The sequence below is a fragment of the Mercenaria mercenaria genome, chromosome 10 (assembly GCF_021730395.1).
Source record: "Mercenaria mercenaria strain notata chromosome 10, MADL_Memer_1, whole genome shotgun sequence".
NCBI lineage: Eukaryota > Metazoa > Mollusca > Bivalvia > Venerida > Veneridae > Mercenaria > Mercenaria mercenaria.
Window position 1 is genome coordinate 70,485,866 of NC_069370.1, and position 27,962 is coordinate 70,513,827.

At 34.2% G+C, this 27,962-nt stretch overlaps 2 protein-coding genes across 5 annotated transcripts in view; both read left to right on the forward strand.

Annotated features, from left to right (window-relative positions):
* The window catches only part of LOC123561328 (heterogeneous nuclear ribonucleoprotein A2 homolog 1-like), a 192,476-nt gene that overhangs the window by 66,145 nt on the left and 98,369 nt on the right, over window positions 1–27,962 (forward strand). The gene's annotated exons all lie outside the window — the stretch shown is intronic.
* LOC123545187 (uncharacterized) overlaps window positions 6,893–27,962 on the forward strand; it is an 88,620-nt gene continuing 67,550 nt past the window's right edge. For 2 of the 4 annotated variants that reach the window (XM_053553312.1, XM_053553313.1), the window contains exon 1: window positions 6,893–7,039. In XM_053553312.1, the coding sequence (XP_053409287.1) occupies window positions 6,985–7,039 (55 nt within the window). In that variant the 5' untranslated portion in view covers window positions 6,893–6,984. The remainder of the gene's footprint in view (window positions 7,040–27,962) is intronic. The other 2 variants (XR_008372847.1, XM_053553311.1) reach the window with 1 other exon arrangement.

Sequence of the window (27,962 nt, forward strand, 5' to 3'; positions counted from 1 at the left end):
AACTCTTGTTTACTCGTGAGCCGGTCTCAAGTAGGAGCAGTTAACTGCTGTAACTGATGGCAGTAGGAGGAGTTAACTGCTCCTACTGCTGCTACTGCTGTACTGCCAACTTAACGCCGATAAATACAAATAAACAATTTGTGATTTAAGACTTTATTTCATGAGGACCTTTCATATAAAATTGTTCAATGATAAAAATGACAAAAAAAACAAAACAAACCCAGACATACTTGAAGGCGTGAATTATCCGAGCCATTCTGTTTTAAGTGTACATTTCTTAAAATAATAAAAATAACAAAAAAGGTGATATATATGCCATTATTAGAAGAAGGTATTTACGTCCTTAGTAATTTACGTGCTATTTCTTTAGTTTATACTATTATGTTTTAGTTTGTACTAATTTGTTTTAGCTCGATTGTGATGAAAGCTTCAAGCTTATTGTAACCACTCCACTCTCGAGTCTGCTTCCTTGAAAAACCTGTACTGGTGTCAATACTGCTATTTCTTTAAAAGTCGTTTTTAGAGTTGCTTATTTTGTTCATTTTACCAAGGACGTCCTAACAAAATTTTATGAAAAATACTTAGAATACATGTTAGGATTTGATAGATATTTTATTCGTGGTTTTGTGAAAGTTATAATTTCAGTTTTTGAGTCGGCTAAAGGCTGAAAGCCTTTTGACGAGTCCTTGCTGTTCAGCGATTCTCTAAATGGACCGAATAACACGTGAAGGGATGTAGTTCCATTAGATTTCTCAAATTTCAAACAGTTCACTGCATGAATGAAGTTAAGTTGTGTCAATTCCCTTTGCTATGACCAATATACGATGTAATCTGTCATATTTATAACTTGTAATTGTGCAATACTCGAATGTAACTCATTAAGCATAAATGTGCATTTTGGTCACAATAGCCTAAATAGTTTTCCCTATATATTCTATATAAAACTGACCTTTTTCAAAGAGCTACCAAACATAGCTAGACCCATTTCAGAGAACAAATCCTTACCTCATTTTAAAGAGTTATGATAAAACTGATATAAAATGAAGAGAAAAGTAGTGGTCATGTATCTTCTAAGAGAGATTTCTCTGGTCACATTTACTTACTGTAAACTGACATCAAAATCACACTGCTGTGACCTGGAAGTACTACTCATCCTAAAATTGAGCTTGACTTCACCAAATACAACCTGCTCTCCCATTTTTCCTACCAAAATGTCAACAATACATCCACAATGAAATTTAAACAAAAACTAGCCTCAATTTAGACCTCTGTTGCCATGCCAAGTGAAAAATTAGTGTTCAAATACCTGGCAGCCATTACGCGACTAGACCAGATGGCTCCCACGCTAGTTCCTTTAGTTTAGTTAGGCCTATAAGAAAAACTGTTTTTCTGTAATAGTCTCAATTTCATTTGTATAGTACCAGTAACACATCTGCATGAAAAATACCAAGTTTCAACTTAATTAAATCAGTTTTCCAGGTTTTATGGCATTTTCAGTTACGCCTGTCCCTGCACCAATTTTCCTTCAAAACTGATGTCGCGACATAATTTTTAACCAGTTCTTCTAGCCAGAGCTGGTTTTTGCCCTATTTCATAAATTTTCACCATAATTTGCAAGCAAATTACACATTAACACTTTGAAATATACCAATGGCCCCTCTGAAAGGTATAGATGGGCATAATTTAGAGTGCAAATTTGCATTTTCATGATCAACAATCAGGTAAAATTTGTCGTCTTATCGGTAAAATTATCCCCCTTGAAATCACCTGGCAGTGCGATATCGATTTTTATCTGGTTGATATTTTCCAATAGAAACAAAGAAGGAAAAACAGTTTGAACAAATATTGTTTTAATTAGAATGAACACACAATATTTATTATCCTATTGAAGTGTTCGTCATTCTTTTCTCTTTACAAAGATATAAAAAATATTTATCTAAAATGAAGAATTAATGCTTCCCTTGGCGATTAAAAAACATCACTATCAGTCTCCGTTTACGGCATATAGTTACTGAATAAAATAAGCAAAAACCTGTGATAGTATCTTATTCTTTTCCCTGTAGCCACTTTATTCATATTTTGAGAATATTTATTATTCTACTGAAGTATTCTTCAGACAATAAACTTTTTATATATGTTTTTATTTTGAAATTATTTTAATGTCTTCTTGCTTCCCTAGACGTTTAAAAGTTGGTGATTTTAGTATTATTTCTTTATTTGCCGTGCCCGTGGTATTTCCGGACGCGTGCGGAAACGCACGAACTCGCCCGAAGTTTAGCTGCCGATGATACAGAAAATATGATTGTTACAACATAGTATTAAGTGATAATAACAGTGCGGGAATAATTTCAATTATATTAAGGCGAACCATAGTTTTTGGGAATTACTAGCTTTCCGCAAAATAAATGTTACAGAGAAAGATGCTGACGTATCATGTTAATAAATAAAATAATATATAAGACATGATGCACGTTGCGACTATATATATTTCTTTCTAAACCACTGTCTCGTATTTTAAAGATTCGTTTAATTATACTTATACCCCTTAGTTTAAGTTTTAACCATAAATATGTTATAAAGAATTTATATAATGCAACATTTGAGTAAATTGTTTTCGGAGCCTCTGAAACAGCCATATTAAAGCGCTTTTCGATAGTTGTTTATTACCAATTAACAGCTTTTTGCAAGTTTATTGCTTATCAACACCTTTTTATTAGGGGATTAGGGACGATCAGGTCTTTTTATTACACAGATAATAATCTTCTCGGTGACTGCGTAAGATCATTTTGAAAATTGTAACATGTTTAATGAACGAGACTTAAATACACAATAAATATATTTTTTCATTTTCAAGTACAAATATTAGATACATAAGATAATGGGACAGTGATTGAGTATTTGCTTGTATTTGATTAACAGTATTTTTTCCTGAATACAGGTTAATTGTTCGATATTAAAGTATAGATATACAGAAAACGTGTTAAAAGTTCGCCTATGAGTGAAAATATTATAGTATAGAAGTTTTGTGACAACACTGTGAAAAATTGTCGTTTATTGATTTATTAGTTTATTCAAAGAAGTATAAAATACATTTTTAATTTTTTATAGCTCTTTGGTTTATTGTCTCTCCTGATTATTATTATGTACTTTCTCTGCTCCATATTATATAATGCTTTCACTTGCTGTAGGCATTGTATTTATGCAATAAATCGAAATTGAATTGAACTGAATGTACGCACAGCTAATCTCAAGAAGGTATAGCACGCGCTAAAAGATATGAAAAATCTGTAATCCCCTGTTCATACAGTAAAAATATTCTTGATAGTTATTATGAATAGCCTTTACACTACATTAGTGTCACTTTATCCTAAATCTTATCTAAAAGACTTTTTCTATGCTGTGCTTGTTTTATTCTTAGGTTTTCCACTTTTTATTTTAAAAATCTGACATTTATTAAATCAGTCAGTCAGTCCCTTTTGAGAAACATTGAGAAGTCATAATTCGCACATACTTTATTACACAATGACTGGCTCGGGGGCAAATAGGTCACACTTCCAATTAACAGGCTCTGGTGTCATAAAAAGATACCTTTTACATTGTCAAGTATGTTTGCTAGTTTGTTTTTCTGTTCATTTTTCATCAGTGTGTGACAATATGTTTTTCAAATGTTCATTACATAGCAAAATTAATTAAATATGATTAATAATAATAATAAAAAACGCATTTCACATTTATTTATAATAACTGAAAATGAAATTGTCAAGTTTGTAAGCACTTTAAAAAAAATTTTTTTTTCCTGCTTTCTATTTTTTAAGATAATAGTTTCATGTACATGTATGTTATGCTCGCCTAATATACATGATTTTGTGTATTCATATTTGTTTTTATGTCTAAGTTTCTTTAATGTAAAATATAAAGAAGATAATATAGTGTTGATCATATTTTCATATACTATGCCAAAGAAGTATAAAACACTTTTTTACAGCTCTTTGACTATGCAAAATAAAAGAATAAATAACGTAGTGTCTTCATTTTTCCGTTCCGTATTTTACATTATTGAAAACCAGAATTAAACCAAGTTGATGACTATATTTGCTGTTGTTGTTTTACCGGTACTTAAAATTGGTGTAAAATAAATCACCCTTCCCACTACGTTTTTACAGGAGATCTCTAATCTATAATCCTTGTTTTTTATGATCGGCACCTCCCGTGATACGATAAGCGGAGATAGCCGAACCATAACGATCTAAAAAATATCCGATAGTGATCGATATTTAGCTAGACGGTCGAAGGGAGACAACAAGGTATAGCATTGACCTCAATAAATAAGGAAAGATAATAGAAATGATTTTTGCCCAATTCTTCAGTATGTTTAAAAAAAATACCCCCAAAACAGTGAAAATGTGATTTTTTGGGTTTTTATCATTTTTTGCAGCAAAATTTCAATGAAATGCTCATTTTTTACCAAAATCTGACCAAACTAGTTCATTTATATCAATATCTAGACAAATCTCAATTTTTGCCCACATTTTCTTATAAGAAAAACTGTTTTTCTGTAATAGTCTCAATTTCATTTGTATAGTACCAGTAACACATCTGCATGAAAAATACCAAGTTTCAGCTTAATTAAATCAGTTTTCCAGGTTTTATGGCATTTTCAGTAACGCCTGTCCCTGCACCAATTTTCCTTCAAAACTGATGTCGCGACATAATTTTTAACCAGTTCTTTTAGCCAGAGCTGGTTTTTGCCCTATTTCATAAATTTTCACCATAATTTGCAAGCAAATTACACATTAACACTTTGAAATATACCAAATGGCCCCTCTGAAAGGTATAGATGGGCATAATTTAGAGTGCAAATTTGCATTTTTTTTTAAAAAAATACCCCCAAAACAGTGAAAATGTGATTTTTTGGGTTTTTATCATTTTTTGCAGCAAAATTTCAATGAAATGCTCATTTTTTACCAAAATCTGACCAAACTAGTTCATTTATATCAATATCTGGACAAATCTCAATTTTTGCCCACATTTTCTTATAGGTCACAATTATTAATAGCCTAAATAGTTTTCCCTATATATTCTATATAAAACTGACCTTTTTCAAAGAGCTACCAAACATAGCTAGACCCATTTCAGAGAACAAATCCTTACCTCATTTTAAAGAGTTATGATAAAACTGATATAAAATGAAGAGAAAAGTAGGGGTCATGTATCTTCTAAGAGAGATTTCTCTGGTCACATTTACTTACTGTAAACTGACATCAAAATCACACTGCTGTGACCTGGAAGTACTACTCATACTAAAATTGAGCTTGACTTCACCAAATCGTCCTGCTCTCCCATTTTTCCTACCAAAATGTCATCAATACATCCACAATGAAATTTAAACAAAAACTAGCCTCAATTTAGACCTCTGTTGCCATGCCAAGTGAAAAATTAGTGTTCAAATACCTGGCAGCCATTACGCGACTAGACCAGATGGCTCCCACGCTGGTTCCTTTAGTTTAGTTAGGCCTTTTAAGAATTGCGCAGGCTTACAAAGCTTGCGTAACATCCAGCGAAAGACAAAAAATAGTTCCACAGGGCTCCAGATAAGATGCGTATTAGCTTAAATTACGTATAGAAATAATGCAAATACGCATGTCTAATAATTTCTAAGCGTATAAAAACGTATATAAAATTACAGAAACGCACACAATGCTTTTTTTAAAAACAAAATCTGAATCGTCTGGATGCGTTAGGTAACATAGCCGATCAGCCTTAATTCTCCCACATTGAACGTATACACGCATCGTATGATTTCTATAAACTTTGCGTGGGTTAAATTTTGCAGTCAGTAAACGGATAAATTATCGGAAGAAGAAGCTCTTACTGGTTTGTTTAGTTACTACTGATATTAAAAATGATTTTAATTCTTATTTTTCGAGAAATAAACAAATCGGCGAAACATTAAATTGTATTTTCTTGTAGTTTTTGAAATCGAAAGTAGATCGTCTATGTTTGGCTGCTTTCACGAAACGAAACAACTTTTTTATGAAAAGATTTAAATAAGAGGTAATTTAACCGTAAACTTCAATGTCAGATACTGCCAATTGCTACTAAATGTCTCCGTATCATCACAATTTGTAAAATATATTGTTGAAACTTGAGAAAAGTGTAATCGTATCCGGATATAATATTTTGGGTAAATATCGAGCTGTGTTATGAAATTGTAAGAAAAAAACTAAAAACAAACTGAAACTGGTAGACTATACTGTCAGTACATCAATCATTAGCCGACTCAGGCCCTTCAGGCCTTTGATTAAATCATCACGGTTAAACAAAAAAAAAAAAAAAAAACATTAAAAAGTAAGAGTAATGTGTTTATAAAACGAACTTGGGGTGACGATAAGCCTCTTTAATCTTAGTTTTGTATGGCGTTATAGTTCAAGGTTAAATTATGCCAAATGTTAATCTAAAATGCCACAGTGTTTTGTTTTTTCCCCTTTCACCCTGTGAGTTTCACGCCTCTTTGTCCAATATTCATGAAATCCAGTCAGAATGTCTGTTTGTATAGGGTCTACAACAAAGACACCAGCATCGTTCTATCATCTTCTGTTCTATCAGTATTACATACACTGCTTTGTTCGGTGCGAAGTTTCCTTTTGCTCCATCTTGCAGCAACTTCCGTTTAATGTCATATTATAGTATTACTACTATTTTGCAGTTATACAAGGCGATAATTTAATCCGGCAGATCTGCATAAGCAGCCAACAATTTCCCCACATGAAGCAGAAATGAAGCAGTAAAAACAATAGACACACTCTTGTAAGTTTTACAACCTTGATTTAATTTCTGAAACAAGTACTTCCTTCCTCGTTAAAAGAGCAAATCGTAAACTGAACCCGGAACAAAAATGCTGTATTATAGTACAGGTTTATCGCAACCAACAATCAGTGGACTGTCGTATTTGTTTCAATTGTGTGAATCAGGAAGCAACAGAACATGACAGGATTTATTAAATATTTTGGCCTGGGTGCCATACTTTCTGCAGTACAAGGTACATATTCTACATCCTTGTTTTTATACATAGTAAATAATCTGTAATGTGTGTGTTGATGGGCGTGTTTTTGTGTGTGTGGTATTTATCGTTCCGACTCGAGGCAATTAATTTTCCCAAGGGTTGGCAACAATCAAAGGAAAGATTACACTCGTCTGCCTTTGAAACGATTCGAAAACATAGTCTGATACTAGTACATACAGGTACAGATAAAAAAATGTTTAAAGTCCATGAATATCGGTAGTACATAAATAGACAACATTAAAATTTAGCTGTCGACATAAATAACAAAGATGCACGTATACATAATAAAAGTGTGCCTATTATTAATTCCTTGCTCCTTTATTAACTTCTGTGATGTAGCTATTAATCAGTCCATAACTAAGTTGATCTGATGTGGAAGATGTCTTAAAAACCATTTTCTGAAATGTATAAAACCACAACAAAAGTACAAAAACATTTCTTTTTACTTTCAGTTTCTTTTGTTTCTCGATATCTGTTTTAGTCCTCCACCCTATCACCCTCAACTCCGAAATCAATTGCTGATATCTCTTGTTTAATACCCATTTTTACTACCCTGGCACATTCTGTTTGAGACTGGGGTTGTTATTCCTTTTAGATGATTTTCTTGTTTTCTTTTCTTTAAAGCATAAAAAGTTATTTAACATAAATCAGTACAATACGAGATATGTTTGTAATCATAATCGTATCCAGTTATATTCGACTAATAGGTCTATCGGCTCGTCAACTATGACTTTTCAGTTGAACACTCGCCAAGACATATCTACGTATTGAACGGAACAAGACTGAATAACCTTTTAACATTCCCGCACTGTTAGACATGAAAGAATATTTCGAAATGTGTATGATGAGCCTTAAACGTTCAATTGTGTTATTTAAATGATAATATAATAAAGCTTTGATTTAAAATTTGTTATTATGCTAGAAATGTCATGTAAGTAATTGCAATTTACAGAATTCTTTGTAAAATAATTATGTGATATATGAACACTATCTTGAAATGTGTGCCTGGTTCGGAAGCACATTGCGTATTAGCAGATTTAAGGTTATTGCTAACCAACAACTGTTGAAGCTTGTTATGATTAAGAGAACAAATGTTTCGTCTTTCAATTAATCTGCCAGCAAATATGTCCATATTAATGTCCGAATTTTTAAAATGCATAGACAATCAGTGCTTGAGACATTAAAGAAACAACCACCTGGAATGAAATCAAGAATATGAGTCATTTACATGTACATATTTGCAATGTTCTCGCTAGTCAAGAACAATAAACTGAACTGAAACGCAATCATAAAAACACATATAGCTTTACATATTCAAATAAAATTATCTAAATTTGAGATGACTAAATTTTGTTCTGCTCCCAACATTTTTAAAGCAAAATGTCAAATTTTAAGTTGACTGACCCTGGCATAAAAGCAATGCCAGCTTTGTGCTCTAAAATAAAGCTTAACATAAATCCCTTGGCCTCTATTCTTCTCGTGAACCAGATTGTGCCCAATCACCAGACGTTGTCTGCAGCATTCTTTCATGAACCTCGTCCAAGTATCTTTTTTAAATGGGACACTGGAATTTAAATTTGAGTCGTTCAGGAATTGGCGTTTTTACATAGCATGATATAACGAAAACTTTAAACAATCTTCTTCTTCACATGTGTAAGAAATAATATATATTTTTACGAATCACCCCTAATTTAGGGTGCCAACAGGGTCAGTGTTATACATAAAAACCTTACACATGGACAACTTAAAATTGGTACCTTACACTTGTATTAAGAATACGTATACTGGAATAATTGAGTGCAGATAAGTAATTTTGGATATGCACGTATCAAATAATAGGCAATATATATTTCATCAAATGAGTCTGTGCTATTTTCGGCTGTTTATTTGAATCTTGCTGCGTACAGGGATGTGTTTGATAACAATCAAAGTGATATTTAGATAACGGGACATCATATAGTTACCCACGTTCTTAACATTTAAAACATCATTGAAAATATTGGAATATAGTCATTGCGATTGTGTAGTGTGAACAATATGAAGTTAATATTTGTTACAATTTATCATTAATTTTTTATCATATTGTCAGTTAACAGTAATTTTAATACATCCAACAGGCAGACTTTAATACCATTATTTTGTTAAGTTTCAGTTACGGGGATAGATTTCACTATTTCAAAGGATAAAGTTGTGGTTGGAAGTATAGGAACATTAACAATGAGATGTGATGTCACTGAGAACGATGTTGTCACCATTTACTTTATTCAGATACGACGAGAAACTACGCCAAGTTCAGGCATTTTTGAAACATTAGTGCTAATGGAATCAGGAACAACTGAAACTCCTACATTAAGCCAATCAATTAACAACAACAAAGATTTCATTGCTGGTGGCAGTTATGAGAATACACCCAGTAACACATACCTGACAGTGAGTATGAATATTAGTAAGTTGGTGTGCAACGATGCCAGGGCTTACAGATGTGAATTGATATATCAAGGAACTTCTGGCAGTGTAATTCAAGTGGTAAAGAATGGTACCTTTTCAGCCTATGGTAAGTGTATCCTTGACTTTAGACTAATTGTAGAAGCAAGCTCATATTACTCTAAACTGACAGAAATGTCCTACATTCTGTGTAATATGCAATAATTAGAGTTTTTTTTTTGAGCCTGGGAGATGAAATAATATTAGGTTATTTAACATTCTAACACAACCATCAAATAACCTACATACATGTAGAGCAAAATCTATCATGGGTTATTCTGCAATAACCCACGTGTGTCACTGTGCAATGAAGTCATCCTATCCAGGTGCGTAGCACGGTCGTAAAAAGTAGTTACCAGTTTTTCTAACACTGTTGATACCAGTTTGTCGTGTTAGAATCTAAATAACAAGTTCCCAAGTGTGATTTATCGTGGAGTAACCCTACGGCCTTCGTGATATATTCTTACGCATAAGAAAATTGGTTATTCTACGATAAAGCACACTTCGGAACTTATTATTTCTTAATTGTTCTGTACAATACAGAGATATGTTTGGACTCGTACCCAGCTGAGAAAACCTGAATACGGTATATGATTTTCCCAGCTGGGTCCAAATAATTTTGAAATATATCCAGGGATCGAAGTTAGCGGTCGCTAACTCGCAAAATTCGACTAAGAATAAAAAAATGGGAGTTAAAAATCTTGGCACTCTAATATTTTCGCGATCACGTTCGAAAATTGGGGAATTTGCTCAAACTGTTCTTTTCCCTTAAAAACTCCTTTGGGGCAGTTAATTTTACCAATTATCACGTGACTGCTTGTAGACGCTTGTCGCTTTACACGAAAGTAATTACCGGATATCTAAGTCACAGACACTTGGGGTTCGGACCCCCACATACCCCATTCTCCTCCGCCCCTGGTTAAGTTTAGCCAATAATTTTTAGCATTTTTCGACGCCGCCCAGGAGGCGGCGTCGAGTATATGGGATACACTTTTATTTCGGACCCTGTAAAGATGGTAATGAATACGATTATAGTTTCGGAGTGATAAACTGAACACAGTGAATAGTTTTTAAAATGACCAACGATAATGCACATTAGATTTTAGTGAATAAACAAACAATGGCAAAAAGAAAACATAAAAATAGTATGTAATGCAACTTATTATGTGATATAAAACAATGTTATCTGTCTTTCCTCTCCTTATATGTAGAGCAGAAAAGATTTTTTTATTTACAATTTCGTCAAAATGTTGATACGATTTATTGATATGGGAGGTTACTCTGTAAGTCAAGTCTTAGCATGACCTACTTACCTATCTCATTTTTTATTAATAGAACACCGCAGATATACCGCAACGTGTGAATTGCGACAAGTGAGCATTCATGTATTTTACAATACCATTTCAGTAAACTTCGAAGAGAATATTAAAAATTAAAAATACGGAAAATTACACTTTGCCTGCATAAAATTCATTGTAATACGTATTAACAAATTAAATAAAGGAATCAATAAGCATATATATGTTGAAATGAGCTGTTAACTTATTTTTAACCTTTTGTCTTATTTATGGTTCAACGAGGACTTCGAGTTAATCGTTCGTCCGAAAATAAAATGAATTCTATGATATTCCAAAAGTATACAAGAAAGATTCATGCTTTGTAAATAGGGGCAATATAGAGATTACTCATGTTACATCATTCTTTTCTTGGACAAAATTTTTGGTTGTTGTAAAATGCTGTGTATAATCTGCATTCTGAAATCTATAATGTAGGTGACTAAGGTCTATGAAACTTCATCAATGAATAGAAAACACTCATTACATTACATGATAATAAAAATAATGGTTTCTGTGAACCACAACTTTGAAATAATTATCTTTTAACATAACCTCATTTTCCAACAAACTGCATTTCTGTGAAACTTCATACACACGCTCCTGCATATAAGATTTCACAGGTGCTGGCCTTAGTGAAATAATAACTTTAATTTTGTATGTAAAGGGACCACCTACTCGAAATGTCAATGTCATTGCAAGCAGATGATTTGTATTGCATGGTAATACTTTTCTGTCATGTTTATTCCTCATGTTTTAAACAGTTTATAACATATATTGTTTCATGTGCTAATGTTGATAATTTGTAGCCGGTCAGATGAATAAAGTAATGATTAGGTGATTTCTCATATTGCAATAAACGTACTTCAGACACAACACTTGGCGGCGTCTTTGATGCTTGCATCAATGAATTTCCTTGTACTATGTATTGAGCATAGGTGACGATCATAAAACGCATTTTATAACATTTCAGCGTGTTTTTTTAAAGTATTTTACCATCAATGCCCTCAGTATTACAAGATATGAAACATAGCACGAACAATGGGAACACTTGCTTGCGCTGGACCCTCGCTTTGTGTAGCGCATGTCATAAACCGGGTACCAAAATTGATACTCTTACGGCTATGTTAAACCAGATCATCACTTCTTTAATAATATTGTAAGCCGCCGCCATTTTGAAAATTTTCAATCGGCGTGTTAAAAGCCGATAAACTTAACGAGGCATTATCTTATGCATCAATTGTATATTATTTCTTGATTTTATTAAAAATTACTTCAAAAATTATTTCAGATACAGCCGCGGAAGTCTGAACTGCCGTATAAAATATTGTAAAAAGGTCGCCAATATCAACGAGTTTGATATTATTTTCGAAAAGATTAATAAATGAATCAATTAAATGTATAAATCTGAACAAGTTGATGCCCGAGAATCGAATCATGAATGAAAATTTTCACGGCGTTTCGATCATGCACCTGATAAATTAACGAGTTTCGGACTTGTAAATTTCGGATAAAAATTTAAAGGCGACTTTTTCATAGCTAAGTTTATACTTTATTTGTAATTTCATGATAATAATAATGCAATAATTATCAATTTCCTTAAATAATTGCCCTTCATAAGTTATAGCAAGACCCATAGAAAGTGGATATATATATAGGCAGGAAACTGAATACTATGCCGGATCTTCTCCGTAAATTCCTCAATTTCTCCCTAAATTCTGTGGAGGGAGAAGTCACTTCTCCCGACATTTTTGACCTAGGACGAACCAAAGTCTTTGGTTCGTACCATACTTTCAAAACCAGAAAGTCCCCGGCCTGTCAAGACCGTGAACTTTTTATTAGTTTTTCTGATCGTTCGATGTCCGGCGTCTGTCTGTCTGTCGTCCATGTCAACATTCAGCTTGTGTATGCGATAGAGCCTGTATTTTTCAATTGATATTATGAAAGTTGGTCAGAATGATTGCCTGATGAAATCTAGGTCGAGTTCGAATATGGGTCATCTGGGGTCAAAAACCAGGTCACTAGGTCAAATCAAAGAAAAATCTTGTGTATGCGATAGAGGCTGTATTTTTCAATTGACCTTCATGAAATTTGGTCAGAATGATTGCCTTGATGAAATCTAGGCCGAGTTCGAATATGGGTCATCTGGGGTCAAAAACTAGGTCACTAGGTTAAATCAAAGAAAAACCTTGTGTATGCTATAGAGGCTGTATTTTTCAGTTGAACTTCATGAAATTTGGTCAGAATGATTCCTTTGATAAAATTAAGATCGATTTCAAATATGGGTCATCTGGGGCCAGAAACTATGTCACTAGGTCAAATTAAAGAAAAACCTTGTGTATGCGGTAGAGGCTGTAATTTTCAATTGATCTTCATAAATTTTGCTCAGAATGATTGGCTTGATGAAATTTAAGTCGGGTTTGAATATGGGTCATCTGGGTTTAAAAACTAGGTCACTAGGTTAAATCAAAGAAAAACCTTGTGTATGCGATAGAGGCTGTATTTTTCAATTGATCTTCATAAATTTTGTTCAGAATGATTGCCTTGGTGAAATTTAAGTCGAATTCGAATATGGGTCATCTGGAATCAAAAACTAGGTCACTAGGTCAAATCAAAGAAAAACCTTGTGTATGCGATAGAGGCTGTATTTTTCAATTGCTGTTCATGAATTTTAATCAGAATGAGTGCTTTGATGAAATCTAGGTCGAGTTCGAATATGGGTCATCTGGGTTCAAAAACTAGGTCACTAGGTCAAATCAAAGAAAAACATTGTGTATGCGATAGAGGCTGTATTTTTCAATTGATCTTTATGAAATTTGGTCAGAATGTTTGCCTTGATAAAATCGAGGTCAGTTCTAAATATGGGTCATCTAGGTTCAAAAACTAGGTCACTAGGTCACATCTAAGAAATACCTTGTGTATGCGATAGAGGCTGTATCTTTCAATTGATCTTCATGGAATTTAGTCAGAATGATTGCCTTGATGAAATCTAGGATGACTTTGAATATGGGTCATCTGTAGTCAAAAAGTAGTTCACTAGGTCAAATGAAAGAAAAATCTTGTGTAAGAGATAGAGGCTGTATTTTTCAATTAATCTTCATTAAATTTGGTCAGAATGATTGTCTTGATAAAATCTAGGTCAAATTTTAATATGGGTCATCTGGGGTCAAACCTAGGTCAGTAGGTCAAATCAAAGAAAAACCTTGTGTATGCGATAGAGGCTGTATTTTTCAATTGATCTGCATGAATTTTAATCAGAATGAGTGCTTTGATGAAATCTAGGTCGAATTTGAATATGTGTCATCTGGGGTCAAAAACTAGATCACTAGGCCAAAATTAAAGAAAAACCTTGTGTATGTGATAGAGACTGTATTTTTCAATTGATCTTCATAAATTTGTTCAGAATGATTAGCCTTGATTAAATTTAAGTGAGTTCGAATATGGTCATCTAGGATATCCTTTAAGGTAGTTCTGCACGTTTGATAAACCGGAAGTGATGGCGTAACGTCACTTGTTGGGAAAACGTAGAATAAAGCCTGAATTCGGCGTACGGAAGTGAAAATCAGTTTATGAATTAATGGCAACCTGTGAGTTAATTTATTAAAATGGCACAGTTACTATATTTCTAAAGTTAAAATATCTTATTAAAACATGTGACACGTTAAAGAATTCAAAATAATGTCTTAAAATTCGCTTAAAATAGGCGGTTCACTTTAATCATGGCCAAATATCACAAAAATAAGCACACGGACTTATACATTTTATTTCACCATATTATAGGCCATATGTTTATTTACCACTGTGAGAGGTTTCATTAAAATCTACATTTTAGAAAAAAAAAATTCTCGAAAATGTTATGAAAGTTGCGATTTTCGCATAGGCTCCCATTATGAAAAATTGCGTGAGGTCCAAATTTTTCAAATCAGTCTGGCAAAAATTCAAGCACAGACTCTGTCTTTTTTATTTGCTGAATTTTCTTAGTACATTCCGAAGTTTTGAAAAATCGGAGTTTAAACAAATTCTACATTGTAGAAAAAAATCGATCCAAAAGTGCAGAACTACCTTAATAGAAGTCGGATTATAACATTTTTATTGCAAACTGACCTTGGCTGGGAGGCAGGTAAATTGTAATAAACATGTTTTAGTATTTTTTGTCTTGTCTGTATTTTTTCATGGATGTATATTCAAATAACTTGGCATAAATATTCACAATAAGAATACAATGTGCCATGTGCAATATCCAGACCTTTCTCTCTAAGGTCACAGACACCTAAGTTAATTTTCATGCTTTGTTGTTAATGATAGTTTTTTGTTTATTGTTTTGGGTTAAGCACCATTTTTTCAACAGGATTTCAGTTATGTATCAGCGGGCAGTAAACCTAACCAGTGTTTCTAGATTCTACACCAGTACTTACCTGTTCTCCGCAAGTAAATGACAACTTCTCTTCCGATGAATCAGAGGTGGAGTACGAAATTTCTTTGACTATGTTCTTCCTATTGAGCTAAGCGGGCAGTCTATTACGTGAAATTACCCTTTTATAAGATTAAAGACAATACTTGGGTTTCTTATCAACTTTCCCACCAATTTAACAATAAAATTACGTTTAAAGTAAAATGATTGGTAGTGGCAGATATTACAAACGATGTTAACGATTGTAGATTTCCAGAATATAAACCCAGGCTTTAGTTAGAACTTTTGTTCTTTATTTAGGTAAATATAGCAATATTATTTTTGCAATACATAAGATTGATAAGCAGTAAAGCTCTATGCATTGACCAACAGTGGTATTGATTTTCACAGGTGTGTTGTTTAAAACAAGTTGAATTAGTTCCAAAGAAATGTTATCTCCTAAAGTCATGAGTTTCATTTGGTAAGCTCTAAGTTTAGGTAGATGGTATGGTGTCCATCGTCTGTCGTCCACAATTTACATAAATACCTTCTTCTCTGAAACTACAGGTCAGAATATTACACTTAAATTGGTCAGAAGCATTTTTGCAAGATCCTTTCTCAAGATTTTTCTAAAAGGGCTCTTGTTCCTTTTCAGGGTTCGCTTAAGCTTAGAAAGAAAAATCTTAAAAAGATTTCTTGTCATGAACGCGGGGCTCGAACAAAGGGCGACTTGAGTCTCTTTGGAGTTCCTGACTTCACTCAAATCTAACATTTAGTGAAATCCAAGTCATCCCGTTTTTAACGATTATCAGATTACTTAAATACATGCTCCGCCGACAACGGGATCTTGTGATATTTTCACTAGAAGTGTGAAAGCGAGTCAAATTCCCCATTATTTCAGAGGCGCCCGAAGTCAGTCAGTAGAGACTCCGTTATGTCTTTGACACTGGATGTTAAATTATTTTTGTTTAAATAACATGAAAATTTTGTAAGCAAATTGCTGGCAAGGCAGTAGGGATTTATATATACCTCAGTATCTTGTCGCATTTTCGTTTGGTAACATAACTGGTATAGCTTCATTAAATCCACATAATTGTACTCGTATTTTTAAAGCTTTATAAGACATTACCAAAGTAGACTTTAAAAACAGGTTACTGACACATTCGATGACGAAAATAATTTAACTGAAATTCAGGCATTTTTTGACGCTTGCTTCAAGTGTATGATTGTGTAGTTGGCTACGCCTGTCCGACGACGTTTTCTTTTAACACGTTTATTCTTAATGACGGCACGTAGTGCTATATCAGCGCCAGAGTCAATCCAAAGGACTTTTAAACGTCTTTATGCGTTTCTATGATTAATGTTTAGTACAATTAGCACTAAGCTTCCTTTCTTTTTCTTGTCCTTTGTAGGATTTTGAATGTGTTTTTTCTTTTACATTGTATTCGTAATAACATTTTTTTTTTATTTCTGCATACGATAGCTAGATAAGTTTCGCGATTTTTTTTTCACGGAAAACAGAAAAGTTTTCGCGAAAAGAACTGCAAATATTAAGTGGAAAACAATTACGTTAGTGCCCACTTCTGCATAAGAAAACCAGATATGTTTCGCGAAAATGGACCAAACTTTTATGAATAACATGAAAAACGGTAAAGTTTTCGTGAAAATAAAATGTTTTTCGCGAAAATAACATTTCATTTTCTTGAAAACATTAACGTTTTTTCATGAAAGTTTGGTCAATTTTCGCGAACTTATTTCGCTTTGAAATTAACAAATACAAATATATGGAAACGCATTTGGGCACACCTGATGTTTTTTATCACGTAATATTTTCATTGAACATTGCAAGGTTGACGTGTTATTTTGAGCTATTTTGTAATAAATTACTCGTGCAAAAAGTAAAATGAACGTTTTATCACGCAAAATCCTTAAGTCTTAACTGCAGCAAAATATGAAGAACGCGTCATATTGCAATAAAAACGTTCGATAAATTTTGATGGATTTTTAGTATGACGAGATATTTGACACATGTCGACAGTGGTATAAATCTATGTAAGTTATATAAATAATCAAAGGGCCATAACGCACTCAAAAATTGTTGAACCCGTCTGATTTTCAGTGGGTGGAGGGGGGGGGGGGGGGGGGGGGGGGGGGGTGAGGGACACAACTAGAGTACCAATACATCATTCTGACAAAATTTGGTCAAAATTCCCCCAGTAGTTTTTAAGAAGATGCGATAACGAGAAATTGTTAACGGACGGGAGGACGGACGGACGGAAGAACGGACGGACGGACCACGGACGCAGAGTGATTTGAATAGCCCACCATCTGATGACGGTGGGCTGAAAAGAGCGGCCATAATTTTGAGTAAATGAATATCATTGGCCTACATAGTCACCTAATGATCATAAACATGTGTGCAAAGTTTCAAAGCTGTAGCTATTATGGTTTTTAATAAAAACCAACACCGACGACCAAGTGACAACAGTACCTCATAGATCTTCTCCAAAATTTACTATAGTGGCCCCTAAAAGGTTCTAAGTGCCCCGATTTGAACAAGTTTGGTAGCAGACCTTATATTGATGCTCCAAACCAATTATGATCCACCACACAGTTCAATAGAACAAGTTATACCAAGGGTCTTATATTTCTAACAACAGCAGTACCAAAAAGGGGCAAAGTAAACACAATCAAAGCTGGTAGAAGACCTTATAATGATAATACAAAACAACTTTGGTCAAGTTCTATGAAGCATTTTATCAAAAAAAATGTCCTTTAAAGGAATTTCTATTTTCAGCTTTTATGGCCCCTAAAAGGGGACAAGCATCTCTATTTTAACATATTTGCAAGAGGACCTTATAATAATGCTACAGGCTAAGTTTCATAGGCAAAAAATATGCACCCATAAGGGCCCCTTATTATTTTCTATATGGGGCCCACATGGGATTTGCAAACGGGATAAGCATGGGTCCCACATGGGCTTCAAAATGAATACATTGTTGTACAACATCGATGAGACATTGTATATGGGTCCCATATGGGTCCGATATGGGCATATACTTACAGTATGGGTCCCATATGGGACCCGTATTGTACATTTGCCCAGATATAACCAGTATGGGCCCTATATAGGCTTGCGTGCTGGGAGCTACCACATGCATCAGGGTCGTTTGTTTGTATGATAAATAGGTGCCTATGAAACTTAGTCTGTAGCATTATTATAAGGTCCTCTTGCAAATGTGTTAAAATAGAGATGTTCCTTAGTATATACCTGGTATGACAATGGCGGAAGGTGTGAGCATGTAAGATAATTTGATGTTATCTGTTGGTTCAAAGGTTTCACCACAAAATGAAATAATTTAATTTTGGTATAAAGAGTTAGGTACACTATATTTATTTTTAAATTAATTAATTTTTAGCCTTAGTTTTAATGTACAACTGCGATATTCAGAATTGAATATTTCTTTTATTGCATATTAATATGATTGTTTCAGTAGCTGCATTTTCATATTTTCCCCCAATTAGAATAATGAAGATTTAATTGGTTGAGCAAGGCAGCTCAAGGCAGAGCAATTGCAGCATAAGAGTAAATTATTCTCCCTTCGTCCGTCCGTCCGTTCCCAATTTCTAGTGAACACGATTGAGGCCACATTTTGTAATTGATTTTAATAAATTTGTACACAACTTGTATTGGCATAACATCTTGGTTTCTTTAGATTCCTTAATGGGTTCTAGAATTATGATCCCTTAAAGGGCCAACATTTTCTATTTTTGCGTGTGAACACAATAGAGGCCACATTTTACAATTAAGTTGAATCAAACTTGCACACAGCTTGAATTAGCATAATACCTTGGTTGCTTTTGAAAACTGACCAGATCCCATCATGGGTTCCAGAGTTATGGTCCCTTAAAGGGCCACAATTTACTATTTTGGCTTTTTCAGTCATATAGAGACTTCATTTATTGCTTGATTTCATACAAACGCATAATATCTTTAACAACACTTAATCCTGGATTCCACGATTAATCTGTTAGATCCAATGATAGGTCCTGGAGTAACGGTCCCTTATTGACTCCAGAAATAGCCACAATTTGTTAATTTTGACCTTGTGAACACGATAGAAGTGACATTCGATTTTAGCCACTCTTTCACACAACTTAAATCACAAAAAGATCTTGGTTCCTTTCGAAAACCGGCTAGATGTCATCATAGGTTCTCGAGTTACTGCCCCTGAAAGGGGCAAAATTTTCTATTTTGGCCCTTTCAGCCATATAGAGGTTTCATTTATTCTTTAATTTGATAAAACTTGCACAGAATGTTAATCTTGGTGATCTCTAGGCCAAGTAAGAAACTTTGTCATCAGTATGTGGGATCAAAAACTAGGTCACAAAGTCAAATCAAAAGAAAAGCTTGTTAACATCCTAGAGGCCACAATTATGACCCTATCTTCATGGAACTTGGTCAGAAAATTTATCTTAATGAATCTTGCTCTAAGTTCAAAACTGGGTCATATGGGGTTAAAAGCTGGGTCACACGGTCAAATAAAACAAAAAGCTTGTAAACACTTGATGTCACATTTATGACTCTATCTTTATGAATATCTGTCAGAATGTTTATCTTGATGATTCCTTGGCCAATGTTGAAACTGGGTCATGTGATGGTCAATCAGCTACTGTTACATAATCGCTGATAAGCAGCAGATAAGATGGGTGTTGTATATTGGAGGGGGCACTTATGTGGTAGTGGAGCTGGGCCTTTAAAGAATAGATCATATTCCAGTTAGCAAAGAATGCAGAACCTGCTTATAAAATATGAATTATAAGTGACCCCTGCTCATGAAGCAAATGTTTCCGTGCAATTTATTTTTTGAAGACGCTTCAAACAAGTTCATCCACAACAAAATTATTTACATTTTTGATACAAGATGAAGTTTCTGACTGAGCAGTTAGACTCAGTATCTTTTCCGGTATCATAGTCCTACTGTTAGTTCGGACTATTCTTTTTAAATTTACATGTACGTCTAAACGAAGCTGATTTATAAGTTCTGCACATTGTCTTGATCAGGTGATTACTGTATAAGTGGTTAAGTTAGCGAGGTGGAAATATTGCCGAATTTCGCGAATTGAAAAAAATCGCTAACATTTTCTCCAGCGTAAATATCAGCAAACCCATCATAAAAACACCTGTAGTAAACGAGAGAAATTGACCCTATGTCTCTGTCTGTACACTATACACGTTTTTAATGCTACAGTCCGTGTCTGATAACTTCGGAGTGACTATTTGGACGAGTCCAAGTCAGGAGGGTAACCGATAATTATCATTATCAAAGTACACACTTTTATATTATACTACTAACTGGAACGCTGACTTTGAAATAGAAGAGTAGTACCGGCCGTAGAGCGTTAGCCTTACATGTGCAATTTCCATTGTCGCGTTTGTTCGAATCCCACCGTGATTTATACTCTTTTTTTTAAAATCTTTGTGTTTTATTCATGATTTAATTACATTTTTTTCAAAGACAATTGAAAATATTCTAAATGCAGTAATACAGCACTACGGTATACAATAACGAACTAAAATATGGAAAAACGATGATGCTTGAAATAACCTTCAGAACATTTCGTTGTACGCATTTAGCATCATTCTTATACTGAACAGCGTTTTTCTTTGCAACAACAGACGTGGACGCCTCGGACATGTTGACTACACTAATACTGGCAATATACCTGAGAGGAATTTAACCTGCACACAATTTTTCTTGACTATGCATTCATAATACGATGTGTTTATACACAGTGCTGATGGCTGGTCATCTTAAACAGAAATTAATTTAATAATATTTCTATCTAAATATATTATTATATTCCAGGAAAAATGAATGATTACTGGTACTGATGATAAACCCGAACAGAAAATGAGGTTTTTTACCTGTAATTTTTTTATTATTGCAAATTGTAATCAATGGTCCGTATCAAAATAAAGCTTAACATTAGCTGAAAACTTTAAACAATTCAAATTTATATTTAGTAAGCAAACTCACAAGAAGTGAGGCCCTGAAAGGGGTATGTGAAATGGGGACTGTATGAACGTTGACTGATGATAAATTCGACCACTTTGTCATTTACAAAATTTTCTTTGTATTATTATATTGAAACTTTCTCAAAAAGCTGCAACAGTCATTCCTGATCAAGTAATGAAAAGTGACCCAATGTCAGGCCTTCATGTTTCGGCAGTGAGCATGCACAAAAAACACCCTCTTCCCCAGTTATTTTGGATAAATATTTTTTATACAAATAAATGTGTCATTTATTTATACAGAATATTTACCAATTTTGTTTTTGTTTACACCAGTTGGTGTTGTAAGTGGAAACTATTTGATGGTGTGTTCAATTTTATAAATAACCGATTGCAATTGAATATTTCCAAGGTGGTCGACTTTATCATCAGTTCGGGTTTATCATCAGTACCAGTATAGTGGTTACCCTAAAAAAAAACAAAAACAAAAAAAAAAAAAACAAACAACAACACTTACCTCGATTCGAACCTACGGCCCACAAAATTCGACATTTCAAACATCAATGCTTACCACTGAGCTACCGGGACTGACAGACGTGTTGCCATAAAATATACCCAATACTATTGTTTATGTAAGCTGCTTTACCTATTTTGTTAGTTTTATAAGTCCAGAAAACATAAACAAACGTGACGTCACTCCGAAGTTATCAGACACGGACTTTTTTTTGTACCTTTCATTTGTTGAAAGATACAAAACTAGCAAAGCTAATTACCGTTAACCGACATAGGCGAGTATGGAAGCGAGAAAACATACTGACTTTTAAAAATGTATTTCACACCTTTACAAAATGTAACAAAAGGATTTACTTCAATACATATTGTTAGCCTTTTCAGTATGATAATTACACATATTTTGCTTTCCTTAATAAATACTAATACGTTTTCAAGTAATTATTTTTCTTATAGAGAAAAGACAAAAACAACAAATTTAGTAATGTGTAGCACATTCTTTTATATATGAACGTTCATTTGCTCCATACAATCAATAATAATGCTGTCATGCTGCAAAAAAATGTAATTATTACGCCAGACACATTAGTGATTCTTACGAAAAGCTATTTTCAGGCAAGTTGGAAGAAGGGAATTCACTAATATTTCCGCACGCCAAATGTTTGAAATTCCGAATTCGCTAACTCTTCGACCCGCAGAAATAACCACTTATACAGTATTTGATCAAAGCTTCATGACAATCTTTCAAGGGGTTTGATACAGAGTGGACACTAAATGGAAGGCTCAAACCTTTGACCTCGAGTTGTGACCTTGATCTTGAGCAGACATGACTGGCTCGTGAGTTCTACTGACATGTCTGACTTATGAGTTCTGCACATGGTCTTGGTGAGGTGATCATTTGACCAGAGTTTCATGAAAATCCTTCAAGGGGTTTAGGAGATATGGAGCAAACACAAATGTTATGAACGGACGGAAGGACGGACGGACTGAGACCATTTCTATAAATCCCAACCACTCGTGGTGGGGGATTAATACAGAGCCATAATTAAGTGAAAACACGCTTCCCACATGCACAACTAGGCTTGGTACTGATAATAATTACAAGGTTTGATTGAAGTCTTGCAAATAACTGATAAGAAATAGCACGGACATTTTTTTCCATAAACATATAAAGAAAAAAAGGGCCATAACTTAGTGAAAAATCATCCAAATGGAACCCGTTTCGCAGATGCTTGGTACTGACAATAATTATAAGGTTTGATGGAAATCCTGCCAAAAGTTGCTGAGAAATAGCGCGGACAAATTCCGTGTACATGCGGATGGACAGCCGGACCAACGGACCGACTGGAATCCAGTATAGCCCTAAGATACTCGTATCTAGGGGTATAAAATTAGCACATAATAAATGCTTGTAGGTAGTTTGATACTTATACTTGAGATGTCATTCACTGTATTGGTCCTCTGCATAAAGGACAGACGTGATGATTTACTTGTAACTAAGCCCACATGGGTAACATAAAGAGTGTCCGCATGGCAAAATAACTGAATCTTTAAACCTGTCCTTGCATATAGAGCATTCACTGCTTGAAAGCTTTTAACTGAACCTGAAACATTGAAGAAATGTTTTTAACATAACCATGTTAGTATAGAAATCATCTAAGCGGCGTTCTTTAAGCGATTTTATCACGCCCAAGTAAAAGTATGATTATAGTCTTACATTTCAAATGTTTTCTTTCTTCAAAATATAATAATGGCCACTCAATGACAATAATTTTTGATTTAACAAGTGAATGAAGTATTGCCATGCAATACAAAGTCCCCTACTGGAAGGCACCTAATTTTCTCTACTGCAGTATAACATAATGATCCGATATTTGTCAATGATGTATAAACAATATTGTAATATAATATATAAAATATGTTATATCACAATGATTGTTTCATAACGTCTATAAATATAAACATTAGTGCCAGAATGTCACAATATACACCTGTCGTAAAAAATTCATTACACTAGCACCTATGGCCAATTTTAAAATATCATTTAAGATAGTTATAGTAACAACAAAGAATAGTAAACCACAGTAAATCTATATAACAATTTAGCACAAAACTCCTAACCAGGAAGAGATAATTAAAAAAACACCTACAAATTGGATATAACATGCACGTTGAACCACAGAAACGTGTTCTCGATTTTTCTCTGCGGCCAGTAATGAAGAAAGGTACAATAAGCTATTTATAGTAAAGCAAAGGGAAGTAATTCTATAAACAAAGGTGCTGTATGAAGGTGAACATTTGTGCCAAGTTACATAAAAATCCCTCCATGCTCGAAGAAGAAATGCTCCATACAAAGTCATTCTTCTTTTTGACCTTTTACCTCTAAGTGTGACCTTGACCTTAGACGTAGGGACCTGGTTCTTGCCACTGACTCTCCATCTCCTGGTTAACATCAAAATCCCTCCACGCGCAAAGAAGAAATGATCCATACAAAGTAATTCGTGAGTTTGACCTTTTACCTAGTATGACCTTGACCTTAGACCTAGGGACTTTGTTCTTGCCTCCGTCTCATGGTTGTGAACATTTATCAAAATCCTTCCATGCATAAAGAAGAAATGCTCCGGGCAAAGTTATTCTTGAATTTGATTTTGACCTTTGGCACTAAGTGTGACCTTGACCTTAGACTTAGCGATCTGGTTCTTTCGCAAGACACTTCGTCTCATGAGGTGAATATTTGTGTCAAGTTACATTCAAAATCCCTCATTGCATGAAGAAGAAATGCTCCGGACAAAGTGTTTTACATTTGACTTCCAAGTGTGACCTTGACTCTGAAGTTAGGGTCTGGGTGTTGCACAAGACAAATCATCTTATCATGGGGTACATTTGTGCCAAGTTATAATAAAATCCTTTTGATTTTTGTATGACAAAGTTATAGGCTGGACAGAAAAAAAAACCTATTGACATTTGATCTGTCTAGGTGTTTCTTGGCATGTCGTCCCGTCATGGGGAACATTAAATTTTATGCCAAGTTATATTGTAGTTCCTTTATGGATGACAGAGTTCTGGACAGGACAGAAAAAAGACATATTGACGTCTGACCACCTTCAAATGTGACCATGACCTTTGAGGGGTCCGGGGTTTGCGCATGACACGTCGTCTCATCATGGGGGAACATTTGTACTAAGTACATAATATTAAAATCCCTAGATAAATGACAGAGTTATGCACCGAATACGAACACGCACCATCTTCATACTTCATACCATGTTAATATTTGACTGCCAAGTGTGACATTGACACTGCACTTTTTATGCTTTAAACATGCTTAGTGATATTAAAAATCAACTTGCCGATGCTCTAAAGGCATAACCTCCTTGTTTGTATTCATTTTTTAACACAAAATAATTTCTGAAAAGTCTCCCTTAATAAAAAAAAAATCCCCAAAAAAATTCCGACCTACCTACCCTAATATTTTTGAACATTTTACCGGAAACAAAGATTTTTTTAGGCCTAAGCCATTACCATACTGTTATAAACTTATCTATACTATCTATAAAATCTGCACTTGTCAAACTATTATCACATCTTTGCAATATAATATGTACTTGATTATTTCAGTGACTTAGCTAATGAATGTTTTCACAACTTTTGGGCCAAGAGTTACAGTGCCTGTCTAGGAATCCTGGAACAATATTGTTTCAGGCATACATCCTGCCAAATAGCCTGGAGAGCATATTATTAAAGGCCAAGGTTACCATGATCTTGTTTCTCGTCCTCAATACCTCTTTTATTTATTTTATTTACTATGATACCTAACTGCTTACCCTTTTTGGTCAACTCTAAATACTTTATCATTTTAGTGTTCCCTCGAATGATTCAATTAGAAGGGAGGAAGAATGGTAATATAGTTTAGTATAGTATAGTTGCTTGTCCTTTTTGGTCAACTCTTTATACTTCATTGTTTTAGTGTACCCTCAAATACGTCTGTTAGAAGGGAGGAGAAATGGTAATATAGTACAGGGATCATCATCTACAAATCAAGCAGCATTTGACGTTGGTGATGTATTGAAACTTTCTTGCACAGCTACTATTGGAAGTTTACCAGCAACTACAATCAGATGGCGAAAGACTTCTGAAATGGGACAAACAGATGAGTTTATTGGGTATCAGCCACCGGCAGGATCATTTAATGAGGGCACTGCAATAAGCGACAATCAGTGTGGTTATACCCGAATAGCAACATTTACATACAACACTACAGTCGCTGATGCAAATAGGGATAACAACCTAGCATTTGAGTGCTATGTTTCTGTTAGTGGAAGTCCATATGGAACAACATATACAACACAAAACAATCCTAAGTTTTATGCTGACGTCAGTAAGTACTTTATATTTCTAGTATTGATGCAAATGTTATTCCTTACGCTACCCATTTTGTTTTCCTTTTAAACAAATAAAAGCTGCAAGTGTAACTTTATTATCGGATACAGTCAATGCTTGTATATTATTTTAAATTGGCTCTTTTGTAATTCAACCTTCCGTAATCTTTCAAAGAAAACCCGAAAGACTTAAAATTATGGCGTATTCATTTGCAGATGCTAATTTAGTCCAAAGTGGACATGTCATTTTCACAGGGGCAGCTTGAAAATTGAAATAGAGAGGGAAATAATGGTAGCAGTATAGAACTACCAACGAAACAGATGTCCATCTTTTAGCTTTGCCAGTATTATTGGAGTAAGAAAGAGCGCAGTGGACACTATCATTTGTAGGAACTTTATAAAGAGATTCGAGAATTAGCAATAGGAAAAGACTAAATTTCAGGTCAGACAAAATTATAATCAGATGTTGGATTAGTATTAACTGTAGTCATGTTAAAATTTACAGTATGTTTATTTCAGGTGGCGGTGACCAGGCAAACAGAGGTAAGTATCATTGCAGAACTTTGAAACCTAGGTTTTTAACTCCAAATTAAACCATTTAAACTATAAGAGAAGAAATAGAGTTAACATTCCGCAAAATTCTGAAGTCACAAATTTTGCATAACAATAAAAAGTGAAAATGCCAATACTAACTCCATTTAAAACAATGTTGCCCGAATGGTCAAATATGATACTGACGATCGGCAACTTACCAACCACTACTACCGCTCGAATACACATCGTAATGTAAACTTAATGTTTATGTGATTAGATTAATATATTACTCCCCAAAATATAGCGTTTCTAACGCTACAGAAACAAACTATTTGACACAGAATTCGATTCGAACATATTTATCAAGCCAATGTCGTTTGCATTATTATCCCTCGCCGATGAAATCGGGAGGTGGGTATTGAAATGGCGTTGTCCGTCCGTCAGTGCGTCCGTGCATCAGTGCGTGCGTCCGTCCGTCCGTCCGCAGCCATTTCTCAGTAACTATCAGTTAGAATTTCATGAAACTTGAAATAAACATGAACCAACATACTGCGATGATGCCCGTCAAGTTTTTTTTGGATTGGTCAATTTCCCTTAGAGTTATTGCCCTTGATTTAATGAAAAATGCCCCAAAATGTCCGTCCGCACCATTTCTCAGTAACTAGCAAAAAGAATTTCATGAAACTTGAAATAAACATGAACCAACATACTGCAATGATGCCCGTCATGTTTTTGTTGGATTAGTCAATTTCCCTTAGAGTTATTGCCCTTGATTTAATGAAATATGCCCAAAAATGTCCGTCCGCAGCCATTTCTCAGTAACTAGAAGGTAGAATTTCATGAAACTTGAAATAAACATGAACCAACATACTGCAATGATGCCCGTCAAGTTTTTCTTGGATTAGTCAATTTCCCTTAGATTTATTGCCCTTGATTTAATGAAAAATGCCCAAAAATGTCCGTCCGCAACCATTTCTCAGTAACTATCTGGTAGAATTTTATAAAACTTGAAATAAATATGCACCAGCATACAGCGATGATGCCCGTCAATTTTATTTTTTGATTGGTTAAGTTATTGTCCTTGATTTAATGAAAAATCCACATCTGCAGCCATTTCTCAGTAACAAGCTGGTAGAATCTCATGGAACTTGAAATAAATATGAACTAACATACTTCGATGATGCCTGTCATTTTTTTTAATTGGTCAATTTTCCTTAGAGTTATTGTCCTCTAATTGTTTAAAAAATCTACA